General features: G+C 41.1%; 1 protein-coding gene across 1 annotated transcript in view; it reads left to right on the plus strand.

The window, feature by feature from the left end:
• Nucleotides 1–24,229, plus strand: part of LOC142259249 (uncharacterized) — a 216,046-nt gene that overhangs the window by 69,060 nt on the left and 122,757 nt on the right. Inside the window, 3 exon segments of the mRNA XM_075331730.1 lie at nucleotides 9,241–9,441; nucleotides 9,523–9,646; nucleotides 9,730–9,843. Of these exon segments, the coding sequence (XP_075187845.1) occupies nucleotides 9,241–9,441; nucleotides 9,523–9,646; nucleotides 9,730–9,843 (439 nt within the window).

Here is a 24,229-nt window from a genome sequence, read left to right on the forward strand (position 1 = left end):
CATTGTCCATGGAGCCGCTATTAAATGGGAATGAACAGTACAGATAAAAGTAGAAGAACAAAGAAAAAACAATGGGAAAGTTGTAAGGAAAACTCCAAACTATGACATTGTGTTTAAACTATGGACTTATGTGCCCCCTCAGACTTTACTGCCCCTCACAAGCTCAGTGACCCTCGCTTACTGTGGCCGGGGTAAATAGTTCTGGAACAATCTAGAAACAGCTGTGGCCACTGCCCCCTCAGACTTCACTGCTCATCCCTGGATTTCCAGGATATCTGCTCCATGTCCGTCCACGGCTTCCAGGATGTGTCTTGTCTACATACAGCCTCCATTACCTCACTGTGACCCCCTGACATAACCTCCCCTCACCCAGCACCATGACACCCAGCACAGCAGAGCCCTGCATACACTGAGGAGCTGATCATGTGACCCTGACTCCTCCCCTCCATGTGACATCATCACAGGTCCTGTAAGCACAGAGCAGCCATATATCTAGTGTGCGGCTCTGCAGGTGGAGGTAGGTGCAGGGCAGGGCCGGCTACAGGTTTTTGTGGGCCCCATCCACACACAGACACGCACATACAGATACATACACATACAGGCAAATGTATACATACATATTTAAAGAGAAATTCAGAAAAATACATATAAACAGACATAAGTCTATACACAGTCATACACACTGACATACATACTGTAGATATATACGTCTCACACACACAGACACATTAGAGGATTGAATATAGGGAAGCCGGCAGCAGCCTCACTCACCTCCCCGCTTGTCTCCTGTCCAGATTCTCCCAGGCATGGGGCTGTACTGCATGATGGCCGTCACTAACAGACATGGCCATGCACACTGACACTGCACTGCTGTATATACATCACAGGAGGGGCTGGGGGCTACAATATATTCATCACAGGAGGGGCAGGGGGCATAGACATTACTGGGGGGCATAGATGTTACTGGAGTGGCAAACAGCTCTGTGGGCATACACATTACTGGGGTGGCTTGCATAGTGTTCTGGGGGTTGCACATATGGTTCTGGGGGCCGCACATACAGCTCTGGGGGACAGCACATGGGGAGCCGCACGCACAGCTCTGATGTATGGATATACATTCATAGCTCTGCTGGACACACACACACACACACACACATACACATATCTTTGCTGCAGATGTACAGACACAAACATACACAGCTCTGCTGCCTTCATGCACACTGCACTACTGCACACAAAGCACTGCTGTATACACACAGAACTCTGCTGCCCAAAGACACAGCTCTGCTGCACACATGCACCCTGAGAGCACTGTTGCACACATCTCTGCTGCAGATGTACAGACAGAAAAACACACGGCTCTACTGCCTTCACATAAATACATACAGCTCTGCTGTACACATACATACACAGCTCTGCTGTACACACACACACAGCCCTGCTGCACACACACACACCTCTGCTGCACACACATCCACACAGCTCTGCTGCACACACATACAGCTCTGCTCCACACACATATCCACACAGCTCTGCTGCATACACACATACAGCTCTGCTGCATACACACATACAGCTCTGCTGCACATACACACACAGCTTTGCTCTGCACAAACATATACACAGCTCTGATGCACACACACACATACACACAACTCTGCTTTACACACATACACACAGCTCTGCTGTATACACATACAGCTTTGCTGCACACACACACATATAGAGCTCTGCTGCACACATACATGCAGCTCTGCTGCACAGACGTACACACAGTTCTGCTACACATACACATAGCTCTGCTGCACAGACATACATAGCTCTGCTGCACACACACATGTAGCTCTGCTACACACACATACATACAGCTCTGCTATACACACAGCTCTGCTGCACACATACAGCTGTGCTACACATACATACAGGTCTGCTGGACACACACACAGCTCTGATGCACATACACACATACAGCTCTGCTGCACACACATACAGCTCTGCTGCACACACACATACATACAGCTCTGCTATACACACAGCTCAGCTGCACATACACACACAACTGTACTCAGCTGCACACACATACTGTTTTAGTTATCTCCTTTTTATACAAGGCTTGTAGCTTATAGTGGGAGCAGCTGAGACATGTGCCCACACAGCTCTGGGGGCCACACACAGCTTCCGGGGACCAGCACATATGGCTGTGGGGACCAGCACATACAGTTCGGGGGGGAGGGTGGTATACACACTTGCCAGCACTGAGGTCCTGCACAGGCGCATTACAATACTTTGATTTGCCCTGAGCAGGGCAGATCAAAGTGCGCCTGCGCAGGACCTCAGTGCCGGTGAGTGTGTATGACGTGGACACGTTATGCACACAGGCTTCAGAAGACGGAGGAGCAAGATGGCCGAGGGAGGAGGAGGCGCCGGTCCCGGAAAACAGCGCCGCTCACCGGGCCAACCAGCACCTTAGCGACCGGTTTAGGTGAGTATTATAAAGTGTTATTTATGTTTTCACAGCGGCCTGCGCTCTTATATATAGCATGTTAGAATGCTGTATATAAGAGCCCTGTGGTGGTGGCCTCAGCTTATAGGCCATAAAACTGGTGACAGATTCCCTTTAAAAATAGAATTCTCTCCATACACAATAAGCAAGGACAATTATGCAAACATCCAGCAGACATTGCTGATGCCTTTGCTGAATACTACTATAACTTGTATAATTTAAAAAACTGCAATGAACAAAATCAACCTACACCGTATCTAATAGATTACTTTTTAGATAAAATTAATCTACGAAAATTAAAGAAATTTGACTTAGATACATTAAACAACCCCATCACAAACAAAGACATAGAAAATATTATTAAACAACTTAAAAGTGAAAAATCCCCAGGACTAGATGGACTAAATAATGAATACTATATCACCTTTCAAGACACCTTAACACCATACCTAATTAGACTTACCAACAGTTTATCAATAAATAATTATATACCAGAAGAAATGTTAGAAGCAAACATAATAATGCTGCAAAAAAATTAAAAGAACCCACTAGATCTATCAAATTACAGACCGATTTCATTAGTAAATACTGATACAAAAATAATCTCAAAAATAATTGCAAACAGAATTCAAACAATAATTTCAAAAATAATAAACAAAGATCAAGTTGGGTTTATAAAGAACAGACAAGCTTCTGACGCTACGAGAAAACGTATTAATTTGATTAGTCAAAATAAAGAAAAAACGCCTTCTTTTCCTCTTTCATTGGACACTGAGAAGGCGTTTGACAGAATCCACGGGGATTATCTGAAAGCTACTCTGCAAAAATTCGGATTTGAAGGAAAAATAAAAAATCTGATCTCCATACTCTATTCTAACCCTTCTGCTCAAATCTATGTTAATAATTACCTTTCTAGAAAATTCCCGATCTCTTAACGGTACAAGGCAGGGCTTTCCACTATCCCCACTTTTATTTGCATTAATGATGGAGACATAAGCAGAATATATAACGATAATCGATAAGGTTAAAGGTATTAACACCAATTGGAGACAGTACAAAATAACCCTATACGCAGATGATATAATTTTGTCAATTACAGACCCCCTAGAATCCCTTAGACATATTAAAAAATTTTTAATGGAATTTAATAACATATCTTACTATAAAATTAATAATCTTTAGTCCCAAATTCTTTGTTTCAGCATCGATAAATTTGAAAAAAGATATAAAAAAAGAAATTAATTACTCTTGGGAAAAAGAAAATCTACCTTATTTAGGTATAATACTCTCAAACAACTTAAACAAAATCATACCGTTAAACATAAACAAAGTCCTTCTCGCTATAGAAAATGACCTAAAAGCATTAAAAATTGAAGAAATTTCATGGATAGTGAAAATTGTATCCTACAGAACAATTATATTGCCGAAAATTCTCTATATTGTTAGATGTCTACCCAAAAATATCCCCAAAATTTGGACAGATAAAATCCAAACCCAACTGCAAAAATGTATCTGGCAAAATAGGAAACCTAGAAATTCTAAAAATGTACTATTCAAACATACACAAAATGGAGGCATTGGATTACCCAACATACAGTCATATTACTTAATCAACTTATGGAAACAAACACAAAATACATTACTTGAGAAACTAAACAATAGCTGGATGTTCTTAGAAAAATTCTTCTCTTGTAATAAAAATAAGAAAGATATACTTCTAGCATGCTTAATTAAAAGCAACAAAAAGTTACCAACTAACCCCACTAATAACGTGGAAATTAAAGCTTGGAGAGAATTGCAAAAATCTCTAACAAAACAAGGAGACTTAATGAACGAAATTAAAGACATAACTATAGACAATTTAGAACTAATAATTCCAAGAATCAAAATATCAGATTGGAAAAAATACGGAATAACATACCTCAGTGACATAATAGATAACGACAACATTATCCCCTTCGAGGTCCTGAGTGTAAGACACAAATTACCAACAACCGTAAAAAATAAGTGGAACTGCATCATAGATTTTGTTCAACAAACACATCTTATGTCTACAAAATGTCCTAAAACCATTATAAATTTACTTAACAACCCAACAAACATGAGCTTATGGAGGACCAGTTACATATACTCAATACTAAATGATGACTACAAATTTAAGAAACTGAAAAATATGGAAAAATGGGAAAAAGAAATTGGAATGACATTTCCAACTAATAAATGGAAATCTGCTATAGCTAATACTTACTCCAACTCGTCTTGTGCATCTTTACAAGAAACCTATTTTAAGATATGCGCTGAGTGATATTATACCCCACAAAAGCTAAATACCATATTTTTCGCTTTATAAGACGCATTTTTGTTCTCCCAAATTTTGGGGGAAAGTAGGGGGTGCGTCTTATAATCCGAATATACGGGGTATACTATATATATACTACAGGGTCCAGGGGAGATGGGGGCAGCTCTGGAGCGGTGCTGGGGGCTGGTGAAAGCTGCGGGGAGGCAGTGACAGATCTCCTGCTCCCGCTCATATAATATGCACTGCCGCTGTCCATCACCGTGGTGCTGAAACCGCACTGCGGTGACGGGCTGGGGGAGCGATGCATATTATATGAGCCTGCGCCCCACTTTGATGGGACATGCCCCCCCTGTGTTAGATATGGTCCCCATGCTGCTGGACCATAGTAAAATAAAACACTCTTTACTTACCTCCTCCAGCGTGTCTCACGGTGTCTCGCCGATCTCTCTGCTGCCGCTGTTATCAGGCATGCAGAGACGATGTCACTCTGCTGTGCCGATCACATGACCGGCACCGAGAACCAGGAAGTGCAGGAGATCAGCAGCATGGAGGGAGACACGGGTGGACAGCGCTGCAGAAGGTAAGGAAAGAGTGTTTTATTTTACTATGGACAGCAGCATGGGGGCCATATCTAACACAGGGGAGGTGTGCCATCCATAGAGGGCCATATCTAACACAGGGGGAGGTGTGCCATCCATAGGGTGCCATATCTAACACAAGGGGAAGTGTGCCATCCATAGAGGGACATATCTACACAGGGGGAAGTGTGCCATCCATAGCGGGCCATATCTAACACAGGGGGAGGTGTGCCATACATAGGGGGCCATATCTAACACAAGGGGACGTGTGCCATCTATAGGGGGTCATTTCTAACACGGGGGAGGTGTGCCATCCATAGGGGGCCATATCTAACACGGGGGAAGTGTGCCATCCATAGGGGGCCATATCTAACACAGGGGAAGGTGTTCCATCCATAGGGGCCATATCTAACACAGGGGGAAGTTTGCCATCCATAGGGGGCCATATCTAACACGGTGGAAGTGTGCCATCCATAGGTGGCCATATCAAACACAGGGGGAGGTGTGCCATCCATAGGGGGCCATATCAAACACAGGGGGACGTGTGCTATCCATAGGGGGGCCATATCAAACACAGGGGGACGTGTGCCATCCATAGGGGGCACTATCAAACACAGGGGGACGTGTGCCATCCATAGGGGGCCATATCTAACACAGGGGGAGGTGTGCCATACATAGGGGGCCATATCTAACACAAGGGGACGTGTGCCATCTATAGGGGGTCATTTCTAACACGGGGGAGGTGTGCCATCCATAGAGGGCCATATCTAACACGGGGAAAGTGTGCCATCCATAGGGGGCCATATCTAACACAGGGGAAGGTATTCCATCCATAGGGGCAATATCTAACACAGGGGGAAGTTTGCCATCCATAGGGGGCCATATCTAACACTTTGGAAGTGTGCCATCCATAGGGGGCCATATCAAACACAGGGGGAGGTGTGCCATCCATAGGGGGCCATATCAAACACAGGGGGACGTGTGCCATCCATAGGGGGCCATATCAAACACAGGGGGACGTGTGCTATCCATAGGGGGGCCATATCAAACACAGGGGGATGTGTGCCATCCGTAGGGGGCACTATCAAACACAGGGGGGGCGTGTGCCATCCATAGGGGGCCATGGGCAGCACAGGGAGACGTGTGCCATCCATAGGGGGCCATGGGCAGCATAGGGGGACGTGTGCCATCCATAGAAGACCTGTGCCAGCTGTAGGAGACATGTGCCATCTATAGGAGACCTGTGCCAGCTGTATGAGACGTGTGCCAGCACAGGGGGATGTGTGCCATAAATAGGGGACGTGTTCCATCAATAGGAGACGTGTGCCAGCAATAAGGGACATGTGCCATCAGTGGGGGACATGTGGCATAACTGGGGGCCGTGTGCCAGCACAAGGGGGCTATATTCAATATAAGTGGGCCATATCCAGATTAAGGGGGCTAATTTTAGGATGGGGGGGCTATGATGGACATATACCCTATATGATGTGTTAGACGGACACTGGCATTATAAGACGGACTCCATTTAACATTGAAAAATAAATTCTCTTTTCCTTCACCAAATTTGGGGGTGAGTCTTCAGGTGCGTCTTATAAAGCGAAAAATACGGTAGATTCTCTACCACAAACTCTGAAATGTGCTGGAGAAACTGTGGTGAAAAAGGAATTACTCGACATATATTCTGGAGCTGTCCAAAATTGAAGAAATTATGGAGAGATGTAGAGATACTCATCCATAATGTGAATTCTAATAAAATTAGTCTTACAGCGGAATTGGTTTAATTATCCATCGGCCTAGATGAACTTAATCTGAATTGTAGACACATCACATGTCACATCATCCAAGTGATAACATTTTTCTAGCAGCCAACTGGAAAGATGACAGTTCCATCTGTGCATGAAATAATAGAAAGAGTCTCTTCACACAATATATCCGAATATAAATTTGCATTAAAGGAGAAATCTTACACAAAATATTCAACAAGATGGACTTTATGGTCGAAAAAATTCACTCCAAATCTGACAATGTTTAATCCATGATGAGTTATGTATCTAGTTTTAAGGGTAATATAGATGAATTCTTCCGTTTATTTATCTTGAGATTATATTTTGCAATTTTAGAGTTAGACAAGATTTTATGTACAAAAATACAACTAAAAGTTAACCCCTTCACGACCATGGACGGATCTATCCGTCATGGAGCATGTCACGTTAAGCCCCGCCCCCTGCCGCGCGCAGGGTGTGGCGATCGGCGCACATATCAGCTGTTTTCAACAGCTGACGTGTGCCTGCATGTTACGAGTTGAATTGCATTCCACCCGTAACATTAACCCCTTAGATCTCGCTGCCAAAGTCTGGCAGAGAGATGTATATACACGCGGTGAAGATCTTCACTTACCGCCGCCCCCACTTTCGGTGGTTGCCATGGTAGCACAGGGTCATGTGATGATGCCTGCAGCTATGATGTTTCACTTTCGTTTTCACCCGGCCCGGAGGCCAGTGAAGCAGGAAGTGCCCGTATCTGCTGCTTACAGCTGTATAGCTGTGATCAGCAGATAGATCAGAGCGATCGGATTGCTGAACGCTATAGCCCCCTAGGGGGACTAGTAAAATAAATTAAAAAAAAGTTTTAAAAAATTTAAAAAAAACCCAAAAAAACCTAAAAGTTCAAATCACCCCCCTTTCACCCCATTGAAAATTAAAGGAATAAAAAAAAATATATACACATATTTGGAATTTTTTTTGCTGTTTTCCAGTACACCATATGGTAAAACTTATAGTTTCATTTAAAAGTACAACTTGTCCCGCAAAAAATAAGCCCTCATATGGCAAGATTGACGGAAAAATAAAAAAGTTACGGCTCTCGGAAGATGGGGAGCACAAAACAAAAATGCAAAAATGGAAAGTGCTCTGGGGCTGAAGGGGTTAAGCAAATTTCAAAACTCCTTTTCCTACACAATTCTCGTCCCTTTAGTTTTTTTTCCTTTTTTTTTCTCTTTCATCCCCTCATCCTTCTCCCTCCCAGGTTAAAATGTTAAACCTATATAGATTCAACTATAATTTGTTACTTATTTTGCATATTGTCAACATAGCTTGTAAAAATTGTATTTCACTCTACGTTATAAAAATCAATAAAGTATGCATAATATTTCTAGTTTAGAAGGGAAATATAATGTGGGCATATTTTGTAATTGGGTAATTTTCACTATTTTGCTGCCTTCATGCAAGAAATGGGTGGTAAATTGTGCGCGTCAGCGAGTGCACAGATCCGTACGCCATGTGGGGTCTCTCTTCTTCCGTTAGAGACCAGAATACATCGAATCCTACAGACCCTGTTCTTAATCGAAAAACTGGGAAATTATTTGTTTTTGTTCTTTCATATTTCCCTACACTTATTCCAGGAGCAATTACTCTTTTATTTTTCCATTCACATTGCCATATGAAAGATTGTGTTTTTTTATAAAGATAATGTGCTACTTTTATCGGTCGGTTTTATTACTTACGTAGCACATCTCACATTGAATTTTTTTTCCTACCCAAATGATATCTCACCTCCCTTATCTCCATTAATGTTACATATGGGCTCATCTCCTTCCCATTCAGGTCCTTATAATATTGGATCCTCTCAGTGGAGATCTTCTATATAAGAGAATCCTCCTGATTGCCCCGTGAAGGATGGATATGGACAGGGACAAGATGGCGGAGAGGATATTACACCTCACCCTAGAGATCCTCTTCCGGCTTACTGGAGAGGTGAGAGATTCTGATGACATCACATTACATCATTCTTATCTATGGGAATAACAGATGGACAGAACTGGAGAGGTGAGGACTCTGGAAATGTCTGGAGTGAGATTTATTACTGTGTCTCTCCATAACCAGGATTACACAGTAGTGAAGAAGACCTCTAGTGAGCGCTGTCAGGCCCCTGTGTCTGAGGGATGGGGAAGACCCCTGAGCCCAATCACAGGGCCTCCACCTCACCCCCCGATACATGAGGACATCAATGACCAGAAGATCCTAGAACTCACCTACAAGATGATTGAGCTGCTGACTGGAGAGGTGACACTGCTGGGAATGCTGGGACATTATACAGTAACGCTATGAAGGGATCGGGGGTGACGGTATCATTGTATGTGTCAGGTTCCTATAAGGTGTCAGGACGTCACCGTCTATTTCTCCATGGAGGAGTGGGAGTATTTAGAAGGACACAAAGATCTGTACAAGGAAGTCATGATGGAGGGTCCCCAGCTCCTCACATCACCAGGTAATAGACAGGACTAAATACACACGGCCTATAATTATCTGTATGTAAGGAATGAATTCACCCCCTGTATGTGTCTCCTCCAGTTCTATCCAGTAAGAGGACAACACCAGAGAGATGTCCCCGTCCTCTTCTCCCAGAGGACTGTAAACAAGAAGATCCTGATGTTCCTCAGGATGTGTCTCCTTCAGCTCTATCCAGTAAGAGATATCTACTCATGTACTTTCTGCACTAATTTTATGTTTACATTTTTAGACTTTCTGCTCTGTTTTTTTTCAGCTGTATTTTCTTTGCTTCTGCTTCTTCTGCTGTTTGTTTCTAGTGCCTTCTCTATATTGTTATGAAGGTGTACCGCCCCGCGCTCGGCTACAGCCGAGCGGCTCAGATTCGGGCTCGTTGGTCGGTGGCTCGAGCGCCTCTGGACCCACCGCTCCATTAGGAAGCGCACCTGGGCTTGCAGACGGCGGCACATCAGCGTCGTCCGGGCTTCCACCCACGCTGCTGTTCCAGGCATGGGCTCCGGTGCTGCAGGCTTGCGGAACTGGTCAGCCATGGCGCTTTCGCAGGGTCCAGGAACCAGAAGTGTGGCAGGGTCCTGGAGTCCCTGCCCTTTCTCAGCTCGGTCACGTGTCGCTGAATCTTCACCCGCCCCCCCTTGGTCTTTTCGCGGCACTCTCTTTTTCGGCCGATCAGTTTCGCTTTCCGACCTCTCGCTTTGCTGCACGGCTGCGTTCCCAGGGGGCGGGGCTTCAGTTTTTCGCGCTCTTACTGCGGGGAAGAAGACTCTGACGGGAATCTTCGCGCCAAAAGATGGCGGATTCTGAGAATTTCGCAATGGATCACCGCTGACTTTACTTCAAGGCGCACTTCACTAGGTAAGTGAATAGGTAAGTATCCTGTTCGTGATGCCAGAAGAGTCGATGTGTACCGCCCCGTGCTCAGCTGCAGCCAAGCCGCCCGGGCTCATTGGTGGGTGGCTTGAGCTCCTCCGGACCCGGGGTCACTTCACTCTGAAAGGGGGTGCTGGCGCTTTTGGTGGGGGGTTAGGTGGGTGCACGACCGGAGCCGTGCTTGAGTTCGTGACGCCACCCATGGGTCGTGGTGAAGTTGGACACCACCGCTGCGATTACTGGGCACCCCGGGGGAGATGGTAGTGCAGAAAGATGTTAACCCCTCCGTGGGTAGGGATGATGGCCCTGGGACCCGTTGGGGAATAGCTGGGTGGTGCAGGTTGGTGCGCGGCCGGATGGCACTGTTGTACTCACAGTTCTTGGTAAACCAAGTTGATGGTGGTCGGTGCCCGCAGCCGGCTGCGTATGGTCCCCCACCCGGTTCGGTGGTCCTGGCCTTTCTCCTGCACCGTGTTGTGTATCTGTAGACTGCCTGCGCTTCAACGACGGGAGTCCACTCCCTGGCTTTGCGAATGTCAGGTGAGCCCTTTGCCCGCAGACGCTGGCCCGTGGGATCTCTCTGCCTGTGCGGTGGATTTCTGTCCCCCTCGGTGGGCTGTTGTCTTTACTCAGAACTTGGGTGGGAAAGGACCTATAGTCCAGACCGCAATCAGTTAATTAACTCAGTCCAGTGGATTCTGGGCCTCGTTTCAGGGTCTAAGTACCCCCTGTGTGCTCCGGTTTCCGAGTCGGTTCCCCAGGTCGGTACCGGTGGGCCACTACCCTGTCCCAGTCTACCACGGTTCCACCGAGTCGTCTTCCCGGCTCCTGCAGGCTAAGGCCACCGTTTGCCTCCTAGCTAGGGTACCAGGGCTCTGACCCTGGTGTTAAAAAATATACTCTTAAATATATTTTTCGTCAAATACGTAAAAGCCGCATGAAAGAAAGAACTTCCAAAGATGTAAAAAATAAATGTATTTTATCTATTTAAAAAAATGGTTGCCAGGGTTCAGTTACAGAAAGGAAAAATAATATACTTTGATAGATTACGCTAAGAGTTCATTTAGTCCATAATGATCTATGGGAAGTCTTTACCCATCTTTCTTTGGTTCCTGAACGGCAATGCAGGAGATGTCATCTCTTAGGCTGGACAACGTGTCATATCTTGCAGCACTGAAGTCTTCTCACAGCAGGCAGTGTGGAGGAGCGCCCCGTAGCCCCCTCCATCGTGTATTATATACCAGCTGCTCAGTCCATATAGGGTGTTTAGTGGAACACAGTTGAATATAGTTCCATATTACGTAACCTTCTGGAAACTTCGGAAAGCTTCTGGAAGGATTTATATATATCCTTCCATGCTCAGTATATATATATATTCAATATGGATATTTTAATACTTATTCCTTATAAAAACTTAATTAATAAACTATGCCCTCCAACATAAACAGAACTGTGAACTTATATGTCTTACTATAACATATTTGATAACTAGATGTATTAATTTTAAGGTTTTTACAATTCCCCCTTGAAGCGGGTAGGATAACCCCGAAATTAATTAATACATCATTAAAACAACAAATCTTCTTTCCTTATTTGGCGATAATGGATTAATATCAATGATAATGATGAATAATAATTAATTTGCATTATTCATGTTGTAAGTTCAATAATATAATATTGTGGATTCCTGTTATGACAGGCTGTGACTGATCAATCATATAAAAATGTATATAACTATACTTCGCTAGACCTAAAAAGAAATGCAAAAAACCAAATCCGGTCACCATATGATGTCCTCTGAGTTGATGTCTTCTTATCTCCGATGTAATCCGGCATAAACACAGTCTCTTAGAAATAAATCTTTTGATAAAAATGAATGGTTACCAATTCATACAGTCCCATATTGCGTTTATCATTGTCAGATCAAAGTCCATAAACTTTATTTTTTATTGCAAAGTCCATAGCCAATATTGATAAACCATAGTTCATGAATGTAGAAGAATAGCAAAAGTCTTTGATGTCTGTGCAGTGTGATTTACACTAGTCACCTTTTATCCTTCATGCTGCCTGTTGTCAAATAACCCAGGAACAGATGTTAAGACGTTCTTGGTCAGCACGACAGGGGTTAACTTTAACACGTCATTGCTCTTCTTAGTAACTTTAGGGAGGTCTTAATGCACAGACCATGTGTCATTGTCCATCTTGGAATCATAGGAGCATTGTGTTTCTGAGATGCAAGCACGGTAAGTGTATTTTGTATGTTACACAGTCTTACTTGAGACGTTACCTTTTGGACCTTTTTGCAGAATTCCTTTTAACTTTAGGAAAATTTTAAAGTCTTTTTATCTTCTGTAATCTTGATTGAAGACTGATTCATTCCCTAATCTAGATACCAAATATGGCAATAACTATCACTAATAAATGTCACAGCGTATCATAACTCTAATACTATAATACCATGTCATTATTATCATTATCGTAAAAGTATTAATATAATTGATACTCAGAATGATAAAATACTGCATAATGGTATAGACAATAGTATTTTCTTGTAATGACCTTTTTTGTCATTGGTGCATTACCCTTCCAAACCCATAGGTGGCAATGTGTTGAATGTAACCAAAATATAATATAAAGTATGAAATAATATACTGTGTACCTATAACATGTATCATATTATAAATATGAAAGCAACAATGTGGCTTATTAGTTAGATCATTTGTAAATTATAAACCAAAGCAAATAACCTTTTAGAAAAGACTGGATGATACCATCAAAACACAACAATACCCATTATAAATTATTATTGATTAAAAATATAATATATATTATTTGTAAATATAGGAAGGTAAACCTAGATGTACCTTAATCTTCCATCTTTATTACTCTAATTTAATTTATTTGATTTGTCTATTATTTATTAAATAACCTACTATAAAGAAATGTGTAACTATAAGTAATATTTCATCCATATTAATATAAAAATAATGTATTACCAGAAAGTAAACAATTGTATATATGATGAAGGAAGTATCTTTTCTTCCAAAAAAGTGGAACTTTTCCCTTTTAATATGATTCATATTTAATAAAGTAATATTCTTATATTAGATATTACTGAACTAAATATTGAAGTGTTTTCTCAATTGAGATATTTAAAATCTGAAGAAAAAATAAAAATTGTAGAATTTAGATTTTGATTAAAAATGTGAATATTAAATAATAATTAATATAAAAAATAGGAATAAAGAAAAATGAAAATCGGAATAAAAATAAAACTTGAAATAAAAATAAGGCCTTCTATGTATATAACACCTATGTCTTTAATAATACATAACCTTAATGTTACCAGATAACCTTAATATTACCAGTATCTTATAAAATTACCAAACCTATCAATAACCAATAAAAATAATTAAGTCATGTAACCTTGCAAATAATACACTTCTCTTAGTTCAAATATATTTTTTTATTCCCAATTCTTCCTTTGTACTTGAAATATTAATTATTAAAGTATCCTGTAAACACATATATTTATCAAATATAAAATGTGTGATTGAGACCAAACCTCTCCCTTTCAATATCATGAAATATGATATTATAAAAATTAATATGTTTAGATTAAATTAAATTAAAATTTGTGTTGTATATCTTCAAGACCATATTATAATTATCACTTCCATATTTGAAAAGAAAAATGATTTCCAATCTATGTAAATAAAAGAAGTGACTAACACAAAAGATATAAGAAAATCAAAACGTTATAACCTTATTCTAGAATGTAACTCTTCAGAATAAACCCTTAATAAAAAATCCTAATATCTCTATACTAAAGACATATGTCTAAGAATTAAAATATATATCTTGTATAAATTCCTTCATTATTTATACTTATGTACTATAACTTATTTATTCTATATAGTATACATACATATCTTATAACTTCTAAGTTAAAACAAAAATTCTCTTTTTTTTTTTTTTCTCTCTCTCTGGATCCAAATACTTTGACTTTAGCAGCTGCTCAAACAATCAATCATTCATTGACACATCTATGCACACAAGACTGTAACATATACTTTCACATAAAAACATTGACGGACACAAATCCCTGTATTCCCAATTATTCTATGCGCATTTCAAAGATTATGTTACTAATTTGAAGTACTTCTCGAAAAAAACAAATTCCAATGAATTACAGACTGTACATATGACCATGGAACAAACATTTATTTTTAGCTTTAGTACCAAGTCACATGCTTTGGTCACGTGCAAGGAACACCATTCCAAGACAGCAAGCAGTTTTATAACACTCCAAAGCTCAGATTACATTTCTAATAACTCTAAAGAAGATATATATTCATTAAAGAAACATTAAAGTAATAATACTCTGGCAATTGGTACCTGAGAAAATAATAATTATTAATTAATCGTGCTTTTGCGTTTAACCTTATCCAATAAAATATATGTTACCTGATTGAGGACAAGAACATATGTATAAATAAAAAGTTAATACTTCATCAATCTGCTTTTACTGATAAATTCTGAGGGAAATAAAAGAATAAAATTATTATCATATTTATGATAAAAATGAAACACTTAGAATCTGTTACTTTCTTTTATTATTTTATTTTAAATATTATTATTCATATACAGAGATCAAATTATTAATTTATAACATTAACTATCATTTGACTAAATGAAAATATGACCTTGATTTACTATCACTACCTTTAATATATATATATATATATTCACTGTATATGAAAAATTATGATTATCAAATAGCAAAATTAATTTATCCAGAAATCCCCTTTTTTCCAGCTAAAGACCAAACCTCAATTTTTGCAAGATTCGGTTTATTACAGTAATTTCCAGAAAATTGGAATTGAAATTATTTTGTAACTCAATTTTTGTCCTTAAATGAGAAAAAATATCTTTCTCTGAAAAACCACCCAGCTGTCGCTGGCTATCAAATTCTCTGGACGACCTTTTTTCTTTCACTAGTGACCAGGGGAGAGAATCTACACAAGACACCTGTTTCTGTCTTTCAGGGCTTTTAAAAATCGCTTGTCTGAGATAATCGGTATCAGATTTTGTGACACTTTTCTCTTTCATTGAAGGTGACAAGGAAAGAGGGGGGGTGTATGACTTATAATTCACATGAAGGTTCCTGCGAATTTCATACATCTTGTCACAAAAATATTTGGATCTGGGAGACACTGTTGGTTTTTCACGGAAACTCTCCCGTTTTTGTGTTGGTTTTTCAGAATTAATTAATTTCTGTTTTGATTGACTTTGGCGATTTCTAACAAAATCGATAAATGTCGTACATTCGAATAGGGACTTTTTATTTAATGCCACTGCACAGGCGGCATTGTCAAGGAAATTAAATTTCTTGATGAATAAACGTATCATTCCATCCAATCCGACATTTGGAATAACCGCCCTATACAAACGTTCAAAAACGGACATAAAGGAGAACGTACTCTCATTTTGTTCAATTTGTAATTCCTTCAACATCTCATAGTTTGGATCAGATTCATTCCTTGCACAGAAGATGAGATATTTCAGCCTTATGAGATCGTTATCATTTGAACAATCAAATGTCTCATTGTCAGAAAACTTTTTCAAAGCCAATTGTCTAAAGAAATGCTGAGGTATCCACATACGGAATAACTGATTCGTCTCACTATTGGTTAAATTTAACTTCTCGATGGAAGTTTCAAATATCTCTGAATTTCTGCAAACATGTATTTTAGGATTATATGCGGGAATTAATTTGCATATGTCCAATAAATTTTTTCTAAGTGTAATCCCTAACTTGGCCTGTTCTATTTTTAGAAACTGATCGTCGCCATTTTCTCTCTCCACGTGTCCTTTCTGCACATCTCCCATTCTGGCTCCTCCCCCTCCTGGCTTCTCTACGTCATTTCCTGCGTCTTTCCCAGTGTCCTGAAAATGACCTTGATTACGTAGCACATGTCTGCCGCCATTATCAAAATTCTGATTTACAAAATTACAGCCAACATTACAGTCAGAATTCACAATATCACTGACTGACATACCAGGTTCTAAGCAGTCTTTGGATTTCTCTGTCACTAACTCTCCTGACAATTCAGGTTGTCTATTTCCACCATTTTTACACTTTTCTACGATTAACTTGTGAAAATCATAGACTAAATGACAGACATTTCTGATTTTCTGTTTCTCTCTATTAAAAGACCTTGCACATTCTATACGTGAATTCTCAAGTTCACACTCCTCATAAAAGCGTAACCAAATCTCTTCTACATTAGAAATATCTGGATAAGTGAACTGAAGTTTACTTTGCTTAACATATGAAGAGATAAAATCCATTTTCTTACCTGAAATGATCAGATGATCTGATGGATGATCCTGTAAGACTTGATTCACCTTGTTCAACCCGTCCAATACTTCTTATGGACTGACACTATCTTTCTTGCTCAAAAATACGTCAAAAGTTAACTTCTGTGGCTTTATAAAGTCTTTACAGTTCATTTAAAAAAAAACATTCATGCTACTTGACTTATACGTATTTCCTAGGTTCTGCGTGATTTTTTATAAATTGTCGATTCCTGATCCTTTGCAGGAAGCATATGTCCAGTCCCCCCTTATGCAAAGTGAAGGAACAACAAAAAATGCAAAAAAAAATCACGAATGGGTGGCTCACCAAAATGTTAAAAAATATACTCTTAAATATATTTTTCGTCAAATACGTAAAAGCCGCATGAAAGAAAGAACTTCCAAAGATGTAAAAAATAAATGTATTTTATCTATTTAAAAAAATGGTTGCCAGGGTTCAGTTACAGAAAGGAAAAATAATATACTTTGATAGATTACGCTAAGAGTTCATTTAGTCCATAATGATCTATGGGAAGTCTTTACCCATCTTTCTTTGGTTCCTGAACGGCAATGCAGGAGATGTCATCTCTTAGGCTGGACAACGTGTCATATCTTGCAGCACTGAAGTCTTCTCACAGCAGGCAGTGTGGAGGAGCGCCCCGTAGCCCCCTCCATCGTGTATTATATACCAGCTGCTCAGTCCATATAGGGTGTTTAGTGGAACACAGTTGAATATAGTTCCATATTACGTAACCTTCTGGAAACTTCGGAAAGCTTCTGGAAGGATTTATATATATCCTTCCATGCTCAGTATATATATATATTCAATATGGATATTTTAATACTTATTCCTTATAAAAACTTAATTAATAAACTATGCCCTCCAACATAAACAGAACTGTGAACTTATATGTCTTACTATAACATATTTGATAACTAGATGTATTAATTTTAAGGTTTTTACACCTGGCACCTGTCAGACTGCTGCAGACCTGCTACACAGGCCTGCTTCCACTCTCCTTCACTCCTCACAGACTCCCTCCTAAAACTCAACTGTTTTCCTGCCTCAGGCTCTCTGAACTCCTCGGTGGGCGTAGCCAACCGCCTGGCTCCACCCCTGGTGTGTCCATCAAGCACTGAGGGAGGTGACTAGGTTTTAATGGTTAGAAGTATACAAGGCACTCCCAAGATGATTTGAAGAAATATTTATTCATGTGCGTAAAAAAAACGTTTTCGGTCCTATGTGGACCTTCCTGTCATGGCAGCCCCCATACAGCGGTGGATTCCGCGTCTGACAGCCCACACAGCGTGTTCCCTCACACATGTGCTACTGAGGAAGGTCCACATAGGACCGAAAATGTTTTTGTTACGCACATGAATAAATATTTCTTCAAATCATCTTGGGAGTGCCTTGTATACTTCTCACTGTTTGGCTTTGGAACCTGAAGTGCACCCCAATATCTCCTAGACGCATATATAGGAAGTGCCATTCTCTTCTTGCTAGGTTTTAATGGTTGGCTGATGTTACCTTATTGGGGGACAGGTGTAATGCGGGGGTCTATCTGTGACTACCTGGCTAGTCCAGGGGGTCACAAAGGCAACTGAAAGACCTGCAGAGAGTTCATGAATACCCTGTTTCCCAGAAAATAAGCCCTAGTTACAGTCAGGGCCAGCGTTGGGAGGAGTCAAACTGTGCAATTTCTCTGGAACCCCAGTTTCTTAAGGACCTCATCAGTTGTATTTGATAGCTGAATGTTTAAGGACCTTTGATGAAGTCATGTGACATGATGTAACCAATGGTCTCTTAATTGCAGGAGTCTAAAAGAACTGAACAGGACACAGGCTGACATGCTGGACTGGCATTAGGGGAAAGGGAGAGCAAACTGGGCAATTTCACAGGGCCCCCATTCTCCTAGCCGCCCCAGTGTTTATATGCCGATTATAGGACTGCTTAAGGACCTTTTTGACATCACATCATGTGACCAAAGGTCACATGATGTGATGTCAAAAAGGTATAAAGCTGAAGAGGAGACAGGCTGGTGTGTGTGGGTGTGGGTGTGTATAGCTAGATAATAGAAAAAAAAAAAAGAGTTACAGCTGCACACTGAAATACCAAATTTTTAAACTGCTAAAAAATATCTAATAAAATTATTGCTTTAGAGAATGTTAACTACTGGCAAACTACCCTGGAAGGATTGGAGACACCTATAGAAGGACATTTGACACCTAGACCTTTGATTCTTCAAAGCAATTATGCCAGAATTCTGTCAGAAATCACTTTTCAATCTATTTTTTTGTGCAACACAGAGTTGTGAAAAAAGATTGTGCGACTAAATTATCACGGCGCGCTGTGCTGACATCACTCGCATGTACTTCAGCTCCCAGAAGTACAAGCAGACATGGCCTCGCCATGGGCTTCGCCACCGCGAAGAAGCTGACTTTCAAGCACGTGACTGTGATTGGAGGAGGTCTGATGGGTGCCAGGATAGCGCAGGTAGCTGCAGCAACCAGACACACTGTTGTTTTAGTGGACCAGACTGATAACATCTTGAAAAAGTTTGCCAAAAGTATTGAAGACAGCTTGAAAAGGGTCACCAAGAAGATGTTTGCAGACAAGCCTGAGCTGCTCCACAGTTCATCAGCAAAACCCTCTCAAACTTCAGCACAAGCACAGACCCAGCGGCCGTGGTGCACAGCAATGATCTGGTGTTGGAAGCCATAATAGAAAACTTGGAAGTGAAAAACGCACTAATGAAGACACTGGACAAATTTGCACCAGAACACACCATATTTGCCAGCAACACTTCCTCATTGCCAATAACTGACATAGCCAACTCCACAACTAGGCAGGATTAGTTCGGAGGGCCGCATTTCTTTAATCCAATACCAATGATGACGCTGGTGGAGGTCATTAAAACACCAATGACTAGCCAAACGACTTCTGACTCTCTCATGGACTTCAGTAAAGCACTAGGAAAGATGCCTGTGTCATGTAAGGACACCCCAGGATTCATTGTTAACCATCTTCTGGTACCATACCTAATGAAATTCGTATATCTTCATGAAAGAGGTCATGCATCTAAGGAAGACATGGATGTTGCAATGAAATTGGGACCCCCTTTTTGCCTCCAGTGAATTGCTCAATAAGCTTGGAAAGAAGACCGGAGAAGGATTTTATAAAGACAGATGGTTGGCCTGGCTGCACTGCAGAGCTATATTGTTATAGTCTCTTGTTTGCTTTGATTACGATGACCGTTGTTGTTTTTACATTGGACGGTTTTCTCATCACTTATTAACACTCTAGTGACTTACAGTCATGATTCTCTATTTCATCAACATCCTTTTGTACCGCTGATTCCAAACATTGATACATCATAGCCATTCTACAGTCAATAATAAATGACTCTACAAAAAATAAATTGTGCAACTTTTCAACTTTTAGAGGTTTCATGGCACTTTTAACCAGCTTTGCCAAAATGGGCAGAGCTTGGCCAGAAGAAGGGTGTGATGCCACCGCTTCTCTAATTCATAACAAACTGTGATGTTCCCTATGCCAGAAATCTCATGCCAGTCCCTGACATCAATATTCAGTGTACATCGCTGATCTTGATGAATTGGAGCCCTAATGTTTATCTACACAGACAGCAAGACCCTGCTACCTGCTTTGGTTACAAAGCCTAAGGATAGGCCATCAATGTTACAGTCCCAGACAAGCCCATTAAATATTTGGCATCTAAAAAAGTAAGATCGGCAGCACTCTGCGGTGTGAAAAATTTTAATGTTGCTTCATGCAAACAGGTGAGACAACATAGGGGAGGTGAGGGGGCACAGAGCACGACGGTACCGTTTCGCACCTCTAGGGGTGCTTTCTCGGGTCCACCACCGGTTCTGCATAGTAGGGTTAGGGCATACAATTTGCAACATAGGAAGCAATGGTAGGGATGATAGGTAATAAGATTACAGGTCCACCAGTCAGGACTGGAAGGACAAGAATTTGGACATCGCCCAGGGGGACCAACGATTCCTTATTTTATTTTTCGTAAACAGATCTGAGGTCAGAACGAGCTCGTATCGGTAATGTTTATTGATTTTTTGGATAATTTCCAATTTAGTGGGGATAGTTATTTCTCTCCAGTAGTCTGCCAAACACATACGTGCTGCTATTAGAATGTGTGATACAATTGGTCTCAAATCGCCAGGGAATATATGTAAACCGATCCCCAAAACCGCTAGCGGACCGCTCAAACTTCCAGCCAGGCCTGTAACTGAGGTAATAATGTTAGACACTTCTTCCCAAAAAGGCCGGATGAGCGGGCAATCCCACCACATGTGCCTTAGGGATCAAACACCCGAGTAGCCCTTCCAGCAGGATTGGGGATAGGCACCACGGAATTTAGAAATCTTCAGCAGGGTGTAGTACCAGTCAAAGTGAACTTTCTTAAGCTGCTCAAGATGATTGATACAGGAGGAATATTTCTGCAGGTCGCCAGAAGCGGACCACCATTGGTCTGGGGTTGAGGAGAAAGCAAGAGCCCCTTTCCCAGCGCCTCATATACGCTTGTTTAGGACCATTACCGGGGGAATTAAACACTTTATATACTACCGAGTGGCCGTGTTTTTGAGAGGAGGAGGAACTAAAAAAATGCTGTATTGGCGAGCAAACAGCATTATGGCAGCATAAGGGAAATACACATGAATTTATAAAAATGCTGAATTTGCAGATACTGGTAGAAGTTATTTCTGTGAAGGCCAGATTCATCCATTAGGACAGAGAAAGGTTTCAACTCCTGAATTAAGAGGATATCTTTCATGACCATAATACCACTCATCACCCAATTGCCTAACACGAGGCCATCCGCATGAAGCTCCAAGGCTCTAATGGAGATAGACTCAAATTTAATCACCTGACGAGAAGAGACCAGATCAGACCAGTAAGAAAATGCCACTTTCATTGTCTGCAGGGGAAGAGAGGGGGCAAAGGAACTAAGTACTCGCGCCTCCAGTAGAAATCTCAAAGTACCACGCGGGGTCAATTATTTCTCCACAAGCACCCATTTGTGAGTACTAGAATCATCATATCACTTAACGCCTCTAGAACTGCTACTTTATGGTACAAATAAAAATTCAGGACCCCTAGACCACCATGTGAATAACTATAAAATAAGGTAGACATACCAACCCTAGGTTTCTTTCCTGCCCAAATAAATCTGCTCACAACTTCCTGCAGAAGAGAGAGAAACCTCTTGGGGAACCTCAAGGGAAGACAGCGGAATAAATAAATAATTTTTGGTAGGAACATCATCTTAACTATCTGAATGCGCGCCATCCAGGAAAGGGGTAAATGTATTTGATTGTCTATGTCCTTTCGAATGGAATCAAGCAGCGTATTAAAATTCTGTTTGACAATATTGGAAAGTTTACAAATCCTTGGTCCTAGGTACGAAAAGCCATCCTGGGCCCAAGTATATGAGACAAGTGAGGAGATTTTATCTCTAACAGATGGTGGAACATTAACTGAGAAGAGAACCAATTTTCCTTCGTTTAGCTTGTAATATGAAATCTTAGAAAATTCAAGTGGAGCTTTTTTGATCCCTATCAATGATCTTTCACTATCAGTGCAAGAAAGTATTACATCGTCTGCATATACACCGATCTTATGTTCTACAGGGCCTATTTTAACTCCAGAGATTTCCGGGTTGAGCCTAATGGACTCCGCCAGGGGCTCCATGACTAAAGCAAAAATTATAGGAGAAGGGGGGCAACCCTGGCGGGTCCCATTAGTCAGGTCAAATCTATCAGAATAGAAGCCTGCTGCACAGACCGAAGCATTTGTTTTTTTGTATAAGGCCATAATAGCACCCTTTATATTACCAGAGAAACCAAATGTGTCCAAAACGGCATCCACATAGTCCCAGTGTACCCTGTCAAACGCTTTTTCCTCATCTAGAGACAGGAATACACCGGTGGTACCACTGGACTCAAGAAAATCCATCAAATCAATCACTCTTCTAGTGCCATCTATAGCCTGCCTCCCTGGGACAAATCCCACTTGGTCAGGGGAGACCAGGGCCGGCAAACCTGAGAGGAGTCTATTAGCCCAGACTTTTGCATATAACTTCACATCACAATTCAAAAGAGAGATAGGTCTGAAGTTACCAGGAGAGGTTAGAGGCTTCCCCGGTTTAGGAATAGTAGTGATTGTCGCAGCCTAGCTTTCAGACTGGATATCAGATGATTCCCTCCATAGTGAGAACGTTCTAACCAAAAGTGGAGCCAAGATGTGCGCAAACTGGCGGTAGTAAGAAGTAGAAAAACCATCTGGCCCGGGGGCAGAAAGTCTCTTAAAGGAATTAATAGCCCAAACTACTTCCTCCTCAGGAAGGGGGGCATTAAGAGCAGCCAGAGCCATGGGGTCAAAGTTTGGGCAAATTTAGTTTAGCAAGGAAAGAAGAAATTTCACCCTTCGTGGGCTGGTGTGTTTTAGGATCTGACGAGATTATATAGTTGGGAATAGTATTCTTTAAACTCACTAGCTATATGAGTAGGGTTTAAAACTTTGGACCCGTCGTGCTTAATCAAAAAGGGAATGGCCATCCGAGCCTCCCATTTCTTCAAATGACTTGCTAGGACCCTACCGGCTCTATCACCCAAGCTATAGAATTTGGATTTAAGCTTTTTTAGATTTTTTTTCTTAGGAATACAGCATAAATGATCTCAGCTGATCTCTTAGACCTCTAATAGAGTCAAGGAAAATGTCAGAGGGGTGGGCCTTGTTTGCCCTTTCTAGGAGCTGGAGTTTAAACAAAATATCATTAAATGCTTTTAACCTTTTCCTTTTCTCCATTGCTGCAGTTTTGATGAGGACACCTCTAGCAAAGGCCTTATGGGTTGCCCAAAGAGTTTCATCCGAGACCATTTGATTATCATTAATGGCAAAAAATTATTTTAATTGCTGAGCGATTTCATCGCTGGTATCTTGGTTAGTGAGAATATAATCATTCAGTTTCCATTTGGAAGGAGACCGGGTAGGACCCTCTTCTGAAATTGTTAACATAACGGGCGCATGGTCTGACCACGTAATGGGGCCAATGTTAACCTTTTCACATCCCAACAGTAACAAATCATCTACTAAGATATAATCTATTCTAGAGTAGGTATTAAACCTTAGGGAGTGAAAAGAGTAGTCTCTCTCTCCTGCATGAGCATATCGCCATATATCATGAAAACGAAACTCACGGATCAGGTGGCCCATCTCTTTTCTGGCCGCGGCTTGGTGGGAACAATCTAGGGATTTACACATAGGGACATTAAAGTCTCCGCATATCACCGAGGAACC

This window comes from Anomaloglossus baeobatrachus (genome assembly GCF_048569485.1).
Source record: "Anomaloglossus baeobatrachus isolate aAnoBae1 chromosome 5 unlocalized genomic scaffold, aAnoBae1.hap1 SUPER_5_unloc_4, whole genome shotgun sequence".
Classification (NCBI taxonomy): domain Eukaryota; kingdom Metazoa; phylum Chordata; class Amphibia; order Anura; family Aromobatidae; genus Anomaloglossus; species Anomaloglossus baeobatrachus.